This window comes from Drosophila serrata, unplaced genomic scaffold (genome assembly GCF_035046125.1).
Source record: "Drosophila serrata isolate PLE 108 unplaced genomic scaffold, ASM3504612v1 contig_382, whole genome shotgun sequence".
Classification (NCBI taxonomy): domain Eukaryota; kingdom Metazoa; phylum Arthropoda; class Insecta; order Diptera; family Drosophilidae; genus Drosophila; species Drosophila serrata.
In genome coordinates this window covers 7692797-7706877 of record NW_028257280.1, presented here as the reverse complement: position 1 = coordinate 7706877, position 14081 = coordinate 7692797, and the positions used below count along the sequence as shown (strand labels likewise).

General features: G+C 37.7%; 5 protein-coding genes across 5 annotated transcripts; 4 read left to right on the top strand and 1 right to left on the bottom strand.

Moving 5' to 3' along the window:
* Nucleotides 1-3: 3 nt before the first annotated feature.
* On the bottom strand, nucleotides 4-1325 carry LOC110186065 (uncharacterized). The gene is made up of 3 exons (XM_020955104.2): nucleotides 1311-1325; nucleotides 434-751; nucleotides 4-371 (listed from the first exon to the last, which is right to left on the bottom strand). The coding sequence occupies exons 1-3, from the start codon at nucleotides 1323-1325 to the stop codon at nucleotides 210-212; spliced, it is 495 nt and encodes a 164-aa protein (XP_020810763.2). The 3' UTR covers nucleotides 4-209.
* A 3544-nt stretch (nucleotides 1326-4869) lies between these two features.
* On the top strand, nucleotides 4870-6946 carry yellow-e2 (L-dopachrome tautomerase yellow-e2). Its single transcript, XM_086839906.1, has 3 exons — nucleotides 4870-4886; nucleotides 5018-5235; nucleotides 5545-6946. Exons 1-3 carry the CDS (start codon nucleotides 4870-4872, stop codon nucleotides 6597-6599), a joined length of 1290 nt encoding a protein of 429 aa, XP_086696032.1. The 3' UTR covers nucleotides 6600-6946.
* Nucleotides 6947-7087: 141 nt separating this feature from the next.
* On the top strand, nucleotides 7088-8577 carry yellow-e3 (L-dopachrome tautomerase yellow-e3). Its single transcript, XM_020955115.2, has 2 exons — nucleotides 7088-7459; nucleotides 7554-8577. Exons 1-2 carry the CDS (start codon nucleotides 7112-7114, stop codon nucleotides 8451-8453), a joined length of 1248 nt encoding a protein of 415 aa, XP_020810774.2. The 5' UTR covers nucleotides 7088-7111; the 3' UTR covers nucleotides 8454-8577.
* Nucleotides 8578-8708: 131 nt separating this feature from the next.
* Nucleotides 8709-9271, top strand: Dpm3 (Dolichyl-phosphate mannosyltransferase subunit 3). Its single transcript, XM_020952766.2, has 2 exons — nucleotides 8709-8985; nucleotides 9060-9271. The coding sequence occupies exons 1-2, from the start codon at nucleotides 8836-8838 to the stop codon at nucleotides 9192-9194; spliced, it is 285 nt and encodes a 94-aa protein (XP_020808425.1). The 5' UTR covers nucleotides 8709-8835; the 3' UTR covers nucleotides 9195-9271.
* Nucleotides 9272-9935: 664 nt separating this feature from the next.
* Nucleotides 9936-13560, top strand: GILT1 (Gamma-interferon-inducible lysosomal thiol reductase 1). Its single transcript, XM_020952752.2, has 4 exons — nucleotides 9936-10196; nucleotides 12454-12588; nucleotides 12672-13031; nucleotides 13104-13560. The coding sequence occupies exons 1-4, from the start codon at nucleotides 10125-10127 to the stop codon at nucleotides 13290-13292; spliced, it is 756 nt and encodes a 251-aa protein (XP_020808411.2). The 5' UTR covers nucleotides 9936-10124; the 3' UTR covers nucleotides 13293-13560.
* The last annotated feature ends 521 nt before the right edge of the window (nucleotides 13561-14081 follow it).

The window sequence follows — 14081 nt, the reverse complement described above, 5'->3', positions numbered from 1 at the left end:
TTATTTGGAATTTCAACTGCAGCATTTATATTAAAATTATGATTTATGTGGTTCGTTGAATACGTTAAAAGTACTTCTTATAATTACTCTTGAAAATGACGTTATTTACCAAGCCCATACCTATTTCGACGCGTCAGATATTAAAACAAAAGCATAACTTAAATCAAACTGTATCAGTCGCAAAAAATTGTCAAATTGGGTTGGATATTTCAGGCTTTCATTATATCCTCGACAAACAAAAAACTGACATTGGTGTCAAATTGTAATTTCTGGTCAAAGAACCACCTCAATGATAACATATATTCTCCACTGGGAAACGGAAGCTTCAAGAGTTCCGGCTTTAGATAAAATCCCCTAACAATTTGTGGACCCTGGTAAAAAAATAGGAAATTTTTATCGTATATATCATAAAGTAAAAGAAGGATAAATTTACCAGGTAAGGACACGTGTGGTTGATATTGGTAAATTCCTTGAAAAGACCAAAGATTAATTTAGCTATAGGATTGTAGTTCTTTCGCATAAAACGGCACGCATCTATTTTAGACTCTAGGAGCCATGGTTTAAAGCCACTTTCCCTTTTAAACATCTTGCCTTCGGTCTGGATATTATATACGGAATGCAGAATAGTTCCGTTCATATTCAGGACCACCTTTTCCCGAGATATGGCCTTCAAGCGACACTCGTGAAACTGGAACCACGATTTGTTGTAGGTCTCGCAGACAAAGTTTGAAAATTTGAAAATTACTGCAAACTGTAAAAGAGGCGTTAATATAATATAACATACAGTTATTGGTCTGCATGACGTACACTAAAATCAGAAAACAATACTCCTAGAAGAGCACAATAAATAAATGTCCACCGCATATTACTTAAATAATATTTGTTCTGAGCCCAGAAATCACAACTGATATGTGTTTATACATATATGTATGTATTTATTTGGATCCACAATAAATATTGCAATTATATTGATTGACTTTAATTACACGGACAATTTAAGCTAAAAGAGTCATTAATTGACTGAGAGAATAAGAATCGATGACGAATTGCAAATTCAAATAATACAAATCGAGAATCCCTTGCCTTTTTTCAAAGTTAGAATATATTGTTTTTTCAGTGTGTTTTGAGTTTTTATTAATGATTACCTTAAATATTGTTAAAAGTTGTAAATAGTTTTTTATCAATGAAAGTCTGGAATATTAAGGTTTTAGTTTAAAATATATATTTCTTTCAATATTTTTGTGTGTTTTCACACTAATTTCCAGTTTAAAATCTTCAATGAACCCAAAACGAATTTTAGCGTCTCTCACCACAGCATATGTCATGAATATGCGATTTATGATTTATTTGCTTGGAAACTCCTTCACTGAGCTGGAAGTTTCTGACTGAACTTAAAATACTCTGCAAAGGTGTACTAATTTAGCAAAAGTTTGCGACTAGAAATCAATTTTCGTAAAAAATAAGAATACTTAAGTTAGGCTGATAACTTTAAATCAATCAATACAAATTGCAGTGTCATTTAAATTTAAATTAAGTAATGGGGCCATGGCAATAAGGAAATCGATTGAAAAATAAATGCAATCCTGGTTATGCAGATGTATTTCATTGGTATTTGGGGGTCGAACGGTAATCACTATCACAACCACTATCACTATATAGAGATGTTAACAGTGGGGCGGCCGCGCACAGAATGAGGCCAGAGCGCCTGCATTGCTCCTATTTATAGTCCCAGAGGAAAGAGAACAGAGAAAGTGAGAGCGAGAGAGAGAGAGAGAGAGTGGGGTACGTCTCTAGAGAAGCAAAGAGAGATAGAGGGAAACAGATAGGCATACAATAAATGATAGAGAGAGAGAGAGAGCGGGAGAGAGAGCGGAAGAGAAAGAGTGAAAACTATTCACTGACATTACAATATTATTGTATTACAAGAATGGAAGCCGACTTTTGCAAATTAGTGCAATATAAAATATATAATGTATATATTAATTTTATTTTATACAAACACAGAGTTATATCTAAGGAAATACCATTATTTAACCTCTGATTCGGGAAGCACTGGCTTACCAGTAAACATTTCCTAAACACATTTTTTCATCTGCCAGCAATATTTATTATTTACCTAATCTTCTCTTTAAAGAAACTTTCCAAGTATGATAAATGTGATCAATAATTCCAACTATTTATTACTTTCAAGGCAATTAATTACACTTTAATATCTGCAGCGACACTTAATAGTGGATTATTTTTCCATTTGTATGCAATCAATGGCAGTGTCACAGCTTAGTTTATTAACAAACACATCAGCTACAACTTCGAAACGAGTCTGCCACCTGCTGCAGATTAGTGTGGTCACCTTAGGAAGCCATATCTGGACCAGGGTATCAGAGATTGGCCAATATCTCTAGAGTTGGCACTCCTGCTTCCGGCAGCTCAAGTTTTGCTAAATTTTGGGGGATCCGTTATTTTTCATTATTTTATTTTAACACCTTTTTGGATTAGTGTTCCTTGAGTTTATGGTTAACTGGGGTAAGGTTAAGCCAAAATGTGTGAAGAATAATACGGGGCTAAGTCCAAATTAAGCGACCAGTTTCGGTCATCAAACAATATTCACTTTTAAATGCCATTAATAATTTGAGGCTTAAACCGGTCGACGGCGGGCGTCGAGACGCGTCGGTGGAATTAGATAGTATCTCCTGTATCTTCGGACAGTAATTGATGGGTGAAACACGAAACAAATTGTACAGGGGCAAGGTGGACAGATATATTTGTATGTTATACCTGATTGCGATTATTGCATGCAGTCAAGCGGGTGGAATTGGTTAATCGATTAGGTATTGAATTGAATTGACTCACTTTCAAATATCGAATGCAGAACTTGGTTGAATTGGAGTTGTATATGCATCAGTTTAATACATTTTTAAACACAAACGTACTTCCTTCCCTTTCCAAACAAATTTCGTTAATTAAAAAGCAATTTGGAAATAAGGAAGTGTTTTCTGTTAATTGATTTGAAATTTTATTTCGATGACAAGCTGAACGCATCCAACGGAGAATCACTTTCAATATCAGTTGAGATGTTTATATATATACTTACAGATCGTTTAAATATTAAAATTATATGCCCAATATTGTTATTTTAAAATCAACGTGATATAAGAAAGAGCAGTGAGTGAGGAGTTCGAAACCATAAATATTTTATGACTTGGCGCTCATTCGCAGCGAATGTTTAAGCCATCGCATCAATTAAGTTTCGTTCGTACATTATAAAAGTGCAATAAAAACGCGTTTAGTTTCGTCACTCTCTGGCGGACAGAATGTCTCAATGGACAAAATGCCTTTTGATTAATTAATCAAATTAAGCCAACTTACCTACGACGCTGCTCTACTCTTGGCTGTGACATTAATGAGCCATGAAATGACAGACCAACTAGTTTTTTCTGCATTTAATGTGTTTATTTCTTCATTTTTCTTAGCTTGCGGTTTAATTCTTAGTGGCATGCGCCTTCATCAAAGTAATTTGCATATTAAAACCGAATCAACTGGCCATAAACACTCAATGGTTTATTTATTAGCGATTCGAAGTTATGTTAGCGATCAAGCTGATAATAGTTATGACTGTTATGACATTTAGTAGTTTATTTTATATTAATTTTAGTAATTGTGAATATAGGTTTTTCTTTCAATACAGATCTAGCTGAAAAAATGCACAATTTAGTAAGTAATTTAATTTACATTTTTAACAACAATAAATTAAACTTTCTTTATAGTGTTTGTAGTGTTTCGATACGGAAATCGATTTTAATTAAGCTTATAATATTCGTATTCTTTAATTAAATTTTTGTATATTACAATTTTATCGAAAAATCAAGGCTTAAATGGCTCATAACTAAGCCAAAAAAGCATTAATTTTAATTTGGAAAGCTGCCTTATATTTGTTTTTATAAAGTTTACAAATCTGCATACTCTATATAAAACTTAGGAAAAATTAGATGTTTTCCTTTTTTTTAATGAATTTTAACAATGTAACCCCTTATAAAATTTGAACATTTTTTTTTTAAATTCGGTTAGATCGACTCGCCTGTTGATGCTGATCAAGAATATATATGGTTTATAGGGTCGGATATGACTTCTTCAAGCTTCTGACAATTATGTAACAGCTGAACTAGTTTGAATGACAAAGATTTCCTTATTAATATTTACTATATATATAATACAAAATACAATATTAATTTCTTAATCAACTATCTTAATAATATCTCTTGAAGTGATAGTGAAACTTTATCCTAAATTTCGTCTCAAATTGTATTTGCATGGAAACTGCCATCATCATTAGTCCAAATTTGGTTGAACCAAATAACCGAAGCACCCATTGGATTATTCATGAGCTAATGGATATTTATAAGGCTGATAACAAAACTATCCATGCTTTTTTCAATGTCAATACATTAAATCAACACTTTAGTGGCTTTTGAACTCTATTTAGTTATGTATATAGTTTAATCCCATTAATTAACAAAATTTTCAGAATCTAAGATACACTAACTATTTTCCAGGATCCAAATAATTTAGTAATCATGTCGTAATAAGCTTGTAATTTTAATGTATTATTTTGAAATTATATATAAATCAATATTAAATGACTCATAATATTATTTACTAGTTCCGTTCATCTCCTTATCATTACCAACTTATCCACACATTTAAAGAACTCTCGGAAAGAGCATAACATACCAAGAGATGAAGCTCTAGAAGAGAAAAAACAACAGACTTGTACAATATATATTTCAAAAACCAGTTGTGATACATCCATTGTATTTTGTTTTTGCTATTTCACAATGTTTACGCTTTTTTGGCGTCTGATGGTTCAGTATAATGGCAAGAGCCCTCGAGTAAGGATCACTCTCGATTGAACAACCAAAACCTGAAAATGTGAGATAACATTTATTTCTGGTTACCTTGATTAACCTGAACTTGTTTACAGGCTTACTCTACATTTTGTATTATGCTTAACTTTACAAAGTCTTTGCCTGGCCCAGTATCACTATCATATTAACTGCCCAAAGAATAATCAACCCAAGTTAAAGTTTCCCTCGGAATACAAGGAACTGCAAAGAGTTTACGAATGGAAAAATCTTCAATATGGTTTTCCGAGTGAAAAAGAACGTCAGGAGGTACTGCGAAATGGTCGCTATAATCCGGGCAGTCCCATACCCATCGATATTGATGTATATTATCCACGTAAGCACAAAACAAACATCTTAAGAAAAGTCATCAAATTAGTGATTTGTATTGATAATTTCTTGACAGTCACTGATTTGACGAAAATCATTTCTTTTTCGTAATCGGATTAATCAACTTTTTAGTTATTTTGCACATCGCTTTCTGATTTAAAGATCTCTTAAATATGTGTTTTATTATCTTGATTTTTTAACGGTAATATATAGATTCCGAGCTCAGCTGAAGGCATTCTGCAAACACTCGGTTTCACTTTTAATTCCTGTTTTTTTATCGAGATAACAATTAAACATCAATTCTTTGACATTTCAGCTAATGGCGCCCGACCTCGTCTCTTTGTGACATCACCACGCTTTGGTCAAGGTGTTCCCTATTCCTTGGCCTATATCACAGATGTCCAGGGGGAGAATGGTACAGTGCTTCAGGCCTATCCCAGCTACGAATGGCACAGCAGCCATGGCGGCAACTGCGATGGCCTTACCTCCGTCTATCGGGTTCACATCGATGCCTGTGGACAAATGTGGATATTGGACAGCGGAGAAATCGAGTTTGTGCAGCACTGTGCACCGCAGGTGGTGGTCATTGATTTGGCCACCAATCAGTTGATCCATCGCTACCGTCTGCCAGAAACCTCCTACAAGGCGAAGGTTAGCCGGTTTGTCAACATATTCGCGGATATACGGGATCCGCCGCCAGGAGGTCAGTGCAAGGATGTGTTTGCTTACCTGGCCGATCCCACCAGCAAGGCCATTGTGGTGTACGATGTGACGGGTCAGCAGTCGTGGCGCATTGAGAACAAGTTCACCTATCCAGATGCCAGATTTGGGACCCATACGGTGGCAGGTGAGAGTTTTGAACTGCTCGATGGACCCCTGGCCTTGTCGGTGACCCCTCTGGGGCTGGGACTGCGACGCCACTTGGTATTTCATGCCCTCTCCAATGACCTTGAGGTGGCCATTCCCCTGGATGTGCTCAATAATGCCACGAATTGGAGGGCTGGCCTCAGTGCCTCTCTATCCGAGTTCGTGACTCTGGGCAGGCGGGGAGTTCAGTGTGCTTCGCATGCCATTAGCCGGCAGGGATTCTTGTTTTGCGGCTTCCTGGAACCCATCGGCATCTTTGGCTGGGACATACGCAGGCCCTACACACGCGAAAATGTCCGGTTGTTGGCCTTAAATCCAGATACCCTGCAGTTTGTGAGCGGCATGAAGATCGTACGAAGGCCCAGCGATGGGCGTGAGGAACTCTGGCTGCTCTCGGATCGCCTGCAGAAGATTTTTGCCGGAACCATTGACTATTCCGAGATCAATTATCGAGTTTTACGCTGCGACGTTGACGACCTGCTGCAGGGGCGGGGCTGCTTTTAGATCCGATATCCGAGAGTCTATAAAGACTAGACCGGAGACCCTCGAGAACTGAGAGGCTGGCTGGGGCAGTGCAAACACCATTTAAGCGGCCATAAAAGATGTCCATCCATAAATCTTTGAACTATTCGAAAGTGTTTGTTTGGTCGCCACAGGTACACGACCTTTGCCTAAGAGCCCGATGGTCAATTACACTCGGAGAAATGGTTAGGCTTTGCAATCGAGTAGAATAAAGTAAATTTAAGATATTGAGATTAAAGATTTCTTGTATGTAAACAGGAAAGGCAAAGCAATTAAGTCTTTTTAAACATTTTTTTATTTTAAAATATATCCTATATCTATTCAGTAAACATACCCTTTTCTACTTTAATTCTTCTTGACCAAGATTTAATTTTTTGAGTGCAGTCTGGACCACAGGCTAACACCTCTATCGCGCCTACCTGTTCACCTCTTCAGTCTTCGGCAGTCACTTGAACAGTATGGATCTATTGCTCTGTACATCCTTACTTGGTGCCATGATCGTGATCCTTCTCAGCTTGCTCTGTGCTGTGCAGGCCCAGAAGTTGACCCTTAAGGAGCTGCACACTCTCCACCAATGGACTAACCTGAGTCTGGGCGATGATCAGTCTCTGGGCAATCGCTTTCTGCCGGTGGACGTGGACATTGAGTACGGAGACGAGGGCAGGCATCGCACCTTCCTTACGATTCCTCGGTTGGGAATGGCCACGCCCTTCACACTGGCCACCGTGGTATCAGATGACAATGAGATCGTGGAGAATCCCAGACTGGAGCCGTATCCTAACAAAGATTGGCATGTTCCTCCAAATAATTGCTCGGGCATTACATCGGCCATCAGGACTTATGTGAGTATCAGTTTTGTTATAAAGGAAGTTCAAGAATTCTCTAGAGGTACTTAAATTTAAAAATGTTATATTTTCCTGTAAACTTAACTCACAGATCGACCAGTGCTGGCGCCTCTGGGTGGTGGACTCCGGTCAGGTCAATTCCCTGCAGTTGTGCCCGCCGCAGGTTTTGACCTTTGACTTGGTCAGGGACGAACTCATTCAAAGGCACTCATTGCCTCCAAATACCTACACTCCCAGTGTATCCATTTTTACTGCCCTGGTAGTGGATCTGGCAGATAGTGGCACACCCAATAGATGCGTGGGCGGCAAGGCCTATATAGCCGATGCCTGGGGCTATGGCCTCATTGTATTTGACTCCTTGACTGGCAGATCCTGGCGCATAGAGCACGAGTCCATGAGACCTTTGGTATTTGCTGGACTGGCTCGATCCGGTAGCTCCCAGGCGGGAATATTCACAGTGAGCTTGAGTCCCAGCGAAGAAGACGATCGTTTTCTGTACTTCCACACGCTGAATGCCTTCAATGAGGTTAAAGTTTCCCTGGGCGTGATCAACAACGAAACCTTATGGAAGACGCCCAATGTGAGTTCTTTACTTGACGATCATTTTCGCATCCTTGGAACTCGGGGTATCCAATGCGAATCCGAGGTAATGGATCAGTCGGGAAATCTCTTCTGCAGCCTCATTAGTCTGGGAGCACTCATCAAGTGGGAGGAGAGCTCCAATTATACGGCGGATGACCTCCGAGTGGTGGCCTATAATCCGCACAAGATCAAGTTCGTCACGGGCCTTAAGATCAATCGGAATTCCCAGGGAGAGGAGGAGCTCTGGGCCCTGAGCAGTGAGCCGAAACTCTTTGTGGGAGGTGCTCTACCGGAGAACGAGGTCAAGTTCCAAATAGTTGGTTGCCGCACGGCTGACCTTCTTGCCAATACACCCTGTACAGTGGGAGTAACTGAGACGACACCTACTAAAGTAGCAGAATTAATTTAAAATTAATTAAGACTAATTTAAAATATTTAAAAACTTAACTGGGCAAAATTACAGATTAAGGTGGATATTTGGCCTAATACGGCAAAGAGTTCTTAAATTAGAATTAAAATAAATCAATATTAAAGATAAATATTCTTGTTTCATTATATTATAATATATTTATATCTATTTCCATTCAGTTTCAAATTCATTCAAATTTTCAAATTAAAATATGTTGCTAGCACTGCAAAGCTCCCAGCTACATCACTCCTAATATTGGTATTTTTTCTACAGAATCGTGGTATATTTCACCCGGCCCACATACGTTCACACTACTTGTCTGTTTACGTGTATTTACTTATTTTGAGATTTAGTTTTATTTACCTCTGGAATCATATTTAAAATGACAAACCTACAACGCTGGCTTTTCTACGCCTCGCTCTTTGCGGTGCCCTATCTGGCCATTGTCATGGGAACGGTGCAAACGGCATTTACCACGAAGTATTTCCTGCACATTCAACTGCTCCCCTTGCTGCTACTCGTGATTTTTGGCGTAAGTTCAATGGAAATATGTAGATAACACCTGACCGCTGACTAATTACCATTGCTATTATCATCCAAACGCAGATCTTTTCTGCATGGACAGTCCTGTATCGCACTTTCACCTTCAACGACTGCCCCGAGGCCGCCAAGGAGCTGCAGGCTGAGATACTGGAGGCACGCAAGGATTTGATAGCCAAGGGATTTCGGTTTCGCGACTAAGGTGGAGGGTTCCCAACTCCCCAGGACTTGTGCATGTTAATCTGTAATTCCATTATTTATAAAAAGTTACGCAAATGGACTTAAGACCGTGTTTTTTGTATGTATAAGTAGGTGAAACATGTAAGGGTTGATTTCCCCAGGTGGCAAAAGTTAGTAAATCGCGAATTTGTTACGGTTTTGGTTTTGGTTGCTAGGAAAATTAGACGAAATTTATAACGATGCAGTTTATTTAATTAAACTAGAGCGAATTATATATTTATAGTCTTGTGATTGAAATATACAGCATCCTTTAGGAATATACGAAGGTGTACCTAAAACGTTAAGTAAACCTTTGCTAAACCTCTTCTTGATTCCATTTCCATTGATCTTATAACGTTTATTATTTTAATTTACTAATTTAATGTGAATTATATCATAGCTTGTGTAAAATCTGCTTGAAAATGGAATAAGGACTTCCAATTTCCAAATAGAAATTCATTTTGGGTCTTTTTCTTTAAAGATGTATCTTTGTAATTTTATTTAATACTTTAATTTTTAAGTTAAAGACTTCATGCTCGTATATGCCAATAACTACTTGTTTCTACCTTCCATATATCTGTTAAATTCTTACATACATATTCAATTAAAATTTGCGTTGTACCTTAAGAAAAGAACTGATATAGTAAGATATCCTCTTAATATCGGCGATCGAGGGCTTATATTATCGATGTGTATACGATGAAACGAAACCCAGCCCAAACTATGCATGCAGCTCTGGCTCTTGTTTCGACGCCGCGCTCAGTGACAGCGTCAAGCTCTCTTTTTTCCCCAGCAAACAGTTCGCGCTTAGACACCGGACCGCTAACAACGCGACAGTCGCTGGAAAGCAAACACAGAAGGAATAAAAAATTGGAAGAATAATTAGTTCCCAGAATAACAAGAAGCCAGAAAATGAGTCACAAAATCTCCGCTGTGTGCCTCCTGATGAGCTGCCTGTTTGCCGCAGTCTACGGCGCTGCTAAGGTGAGTCTGTCCGGCAAAAAATTTATACCTGCAAAATGGCACGGCTAAATAAAAATCATTACACAACCGAGGCAAGCGTGTCAGGGCCGCCAAATAGCAGTTTATAATATATGTAGGTGAAGACGTGCTTAAGGCGCAAAGAAAAATAATGAATAATAGACGAAAATCGCTTTAGAAAAGCTGCACCCTTTTCGTGGCAGCAACAAGTGGCATTTCATGGGTTGAACGACCCGCTCTAGCTTGGAAAATGCCGCAGCGGAAAAGCGTAGAGCATAGAGCATAGAGCATACATAATTGACACTGTAAATAAGCCACCGAGCGCCCTGTTGCTCTGCTCTGTTGTTATTTTCGTTTGGGTCTCCGGCAAAACCGGTTCCGAGACCAGTTTCCATTTCTCACAGAGCAGCCAAGCGGCGGTGAGCCGGCATCCCAATTGCAACTCCATAGTACACACAGAATAAATTGGGTTAATTTTCACAATGACCTTTTGTTTGATTTGAGAAAGGAACCAAAGTCCATTTTATATTAACTCTGTTTAAATTTGCACATTTTGTGATCTTTAGGAGCTTAATTACTAAGCTAACCTTTTTGAGAAGTTGTTTTATTTTCGTAATTTAGTTTTATATTAGCAAAATCGGTTAGTTAGGACATCATATACATTTTCATATTTAAGGACAAGAATTCTAATATTACATATATGATTTTGTTTAATAAATAAATCAATAATAGGGTTGAAGTTGAAAAAGTAATGTAGCATTTGAACACCTTAGTTTAATTATACAACAAAATAAAATATGTGTATAAAATTCTTTATAAATACTCTAAAATTAATCATTTTTAATTCGTCTTTTTAAAGAAAATTGTTCTATTAAGTATTTATCAAATATTCCTTTGATAAGTAAGGAATTGAAAAGCTACTCTGCTAATTAATTCAAATTTATATATTTCTTGCTGTGTACCTCTATATTTACCTCTTGAAGCTTCTGTTGTTGTTCAGATTGTTAAGAACGGTGGGTTCTTTCAGCGGTGCGTCAGCAGCCTTTATATAAGTTCAACTCCAGCAAAAAAAATAAAATAAAAACAATTTGCATGTGTGAGTTTATATACTCGTTAGCATTTCTGATTATTTTCCTTTTTTTCTGTTATTTTTTTTCCATTGTTAAATTATAAAAAACCTATTGCGCATCAGTCACGAATTGTAAAGAAAAAAAATATTAGAATAAATAGTTATTTTATCGGTTAAGGCTCACAGCAATTTGTGGAGATTCATCTGTGTACTCAGCTTTTATTTGGGTTAATATAATCAACAGAAATTACAAATAATTTGCTATAATTGAGTGCCCGTTGGAGGACGGAAAATTATAAATATTTGTAGTTTTGTTCAATATTTAAAAGTCACCTCAACCTGATGCAGCTTATTAACTTTAAATGAGGTTTAATTACATATTTATCTAATATAATATAATTAGTTTAAGTATTTCTTAAATGGGTCTGCATCGAGTTGAAAAAATGTACTTTGTAGAAGACTAAGCAGAAATGAATTCTCTGCTGAGATCGACATTATTTTTAATGGGTTGAAAACTATTATTCTCTGGGGAGTATAAACAAACAATCTCATTCCAAACCACATGTTCATGGAATATTTAAATGGGGAAATATGAGTCATTTGACAAACACAACCTATTTATTTGGAAATATGGTAAACTATTGAAAGCCAAGTGGCAGAAAGTAGGATCAAATAATTAATTAATCATGCTCATATTTGTTGATTGTTTTCTATTATTTCTCATTCAATTATTCACTTAATAGGTTTAGACGTTTATTTTGTTGCTGTAATCAAAACCTATTAAATGCACATTTGGAATCACCTTCTGATATTATTTATCTACCTTATCTATCACTCTCATACGCATGCCGGTTCAAGTTCATCAATATTTTGGCTCATCAACTGGAGCATGTGGCAGTTGTTGTCCCCAATTGATAAACAAAGAGTAACAATATTTGGACCCGGTCCATTCAGCCGCATGTGATGTGCATGACTCGGCTTGGGTGCACTCTCGAAAAATGCAAATTACGGAAGGCATTCTACTCAAAACAGACTTTGAACAATTGCAGCAATTTTATGCACCGCAAAAAATTAAGCAATAACTATTTTACCTAATAATGAAATTTAATTAAGTTTAAACTATATTAGAATACACATAGACCAGTAGAAATTAAATTGATTGTAATAATTTAATCTTAAAATATTCTTTAGGTACCCATTGCCGTGTACTACGAGTCCTTGTGCCCGGACAGTGCCAAGTTCATTACGGAGCAACTGTATCCGGCGGTCAGGGGAGAGCTGCGTGATGTGGTGGACCTAACCTTGGTGCCCTTCGGAAAGTCTCAGGTGAGTGTAGACCAGAGAACTCTTCTTACTTCATGAATCCTTCTGCTGGACAATGGCTCATTTGCATCATTCTCTTTTGACAGTTCTTCACCCAGGGCTCTGAGGTGACCTTCACCTGCCACCATGGCCCGAATGAGTGCTATGGCAACAAGGTGCATGCCTGTGCCATCGAACACATCCAGGCCAACTCCTACCAGGTTGAGTATACGCGCGAGACCCTGACCATCGACTTCATCAACTGCCTGATGAAGGCCGGCAAGAACTTCCCGGACAATGTCTATCCCGGCCAGCGTTGTGCTCAGGAGAATCACATCAACAACTGGGAGAACATCAAGACTTGTGCCAACACCACCGAGGGCAGTGTCCTGCTCCGCAAGGCCGGTGAGACCACCCAGCGGCTCAAGGAGCCACTGACCAGCGTGCCCACCATTCTGTTCAACGAGGTGAGAAGGGGTTACATTAAGGGATTTACTCTAAACAATACAATTTTTAATTATTTCTTTATACTCTTACAGCAATTTGAGAAGAGTGTTAATGACCGAGCCCAGGTGAACTTTGTGGGCACTCTCTGCAAATATGTGTCCGCCCCACAGCCACGCATCTGCACTGCCCACAATGGAGCCGGTGCTCTCTCCATGACCAGCGTAAGCGCCATCCTTGGCTCCCTGCTGGGTCTTTGGTCTACCATCCGCCTTTTCCACTAAGCTGTCAACTGTCTTATCTACCAAACAAAACCCAATTTCAACTTCCAAACTCAGCCAGACAGATCTCTGTGCAATTGGGAATCTCAACCGTTAATGCCCTTGTTTTACTCTTCCACCTTTTGTTGGTTTTGTTTTTTAGGCCATTTGAAAGCCAAGCCGTCCAATCATCAAGCTAGAATATGTGTCAGAATGTCAGAGATCAAATTAGTTTTGCCAAGAGCTGGTCTAAGTGTAACAATTTAATAAATTTTAAATAATAAAAAATAAATTGTGCTGTTCTTTGTTTTGTAGAAGAAAAAATTAACTAATTTTGGGAAGCCGAGGACTATATCGAGTTTTAAATTATAAAATCGAATTGGATATCAATCTTTGACTATAGATCGAATTGGAATTCAATTATATCAATCTCATGCGAATTTTCGAATGAGAATTTTGTCTATGAATTATAGTTTAAAGATCGCACAACTAAGCCAAAAAAGCTTTAATAATTTATTGGGGAAACCAAGTTAGTTTTTACTAGGTTAATAAATATGGATACATTAAAATTACCAATTAAAAAATTAAGATTTTTTCGAAAATTTTTGGCAATTTTCCCGATGTAACCCCTTAAAAAATTTGGACAAAATTTATAAAATTATTTTTTCTTTAAAAAACCGCTAGATCGACTCGGCTGTTGATGCTGATCAAGAATATATATGATTTACACGGTCGGAAATGACTCCTTCACAGTTTTATGAGCTTTTGACTAAAATAATAATACCCTACAAGGGTTTAAATATATATATAATA

Bases quoted from the DNA above. Each gene is read 5' to 3' on its own strand.
- Dpm3 (XM_020952766.2), top strand. From the start codon at position 8,836: ATGACAAACCTACAACGCTGGCTTTTCTACGCCTCGCTCTTTGCGGTG. The intron at 8,986-9,059 runs GTAAGTTCAATG...ATCCAAACGCAG, and splicing joins TGCTACTCGTGATTTTTGGC to ATCTTTTCTGCATGGACAGT.
- GILT1 (XM_020952752.2), top strand. From the start codon at position 10,125: ATGAGTCACAAAATCTCCGCTGTGTGCCTCCTGATGAGCTGCCTGTTT. The intron at 12,589-12,671 runs GTGAGTGTAGAC...CTCTTTTGACAG, and splicing joins TGCCCTTCGGAAAGTCTCAG to TTCTTCACCCAGGGCTCTGA. The intron at 13,032-13,103 runs GTGAGAAGGGGT...ATACTCTTACAG, and splicing joins CCACCATTCTGTTCAACGAG to CAATTTGAGAAGAGTGTTAA.
- LOC110186065 (XM_020955104.2), bottom strand. The intron at 372-433 runs GTAAATTTATCC...TTTTTTTACCAG, and splicing joins ACCACACGTGTCCTTACCTG to GGTCCACAAATTGTTAGGGG.
- yellow-e3 (XM_020955115.2), top strand. From the start codon at position 7,112: ATGATCGTGATCCTTCTCAGCTTGCTCTGTGCTGTGCAGGCCCAGAAG. The intron at 7,460-7,553 runs GTGAGTATCAGT...CTTAACTCACAG, and splicing joins CATCGGCCATCAGGACTTAT to ATCGACCAGTGCTGGCGCCT.
- yellow-e2 (XM_086839906.1), top strand. The intron at 5,236-5,544 runs GTAAGCACAAAA...TTGACATTTCAG, and splicing joins TATTGATGTATATTATCCAC to CTAATGGCGCCCGACCTCGT.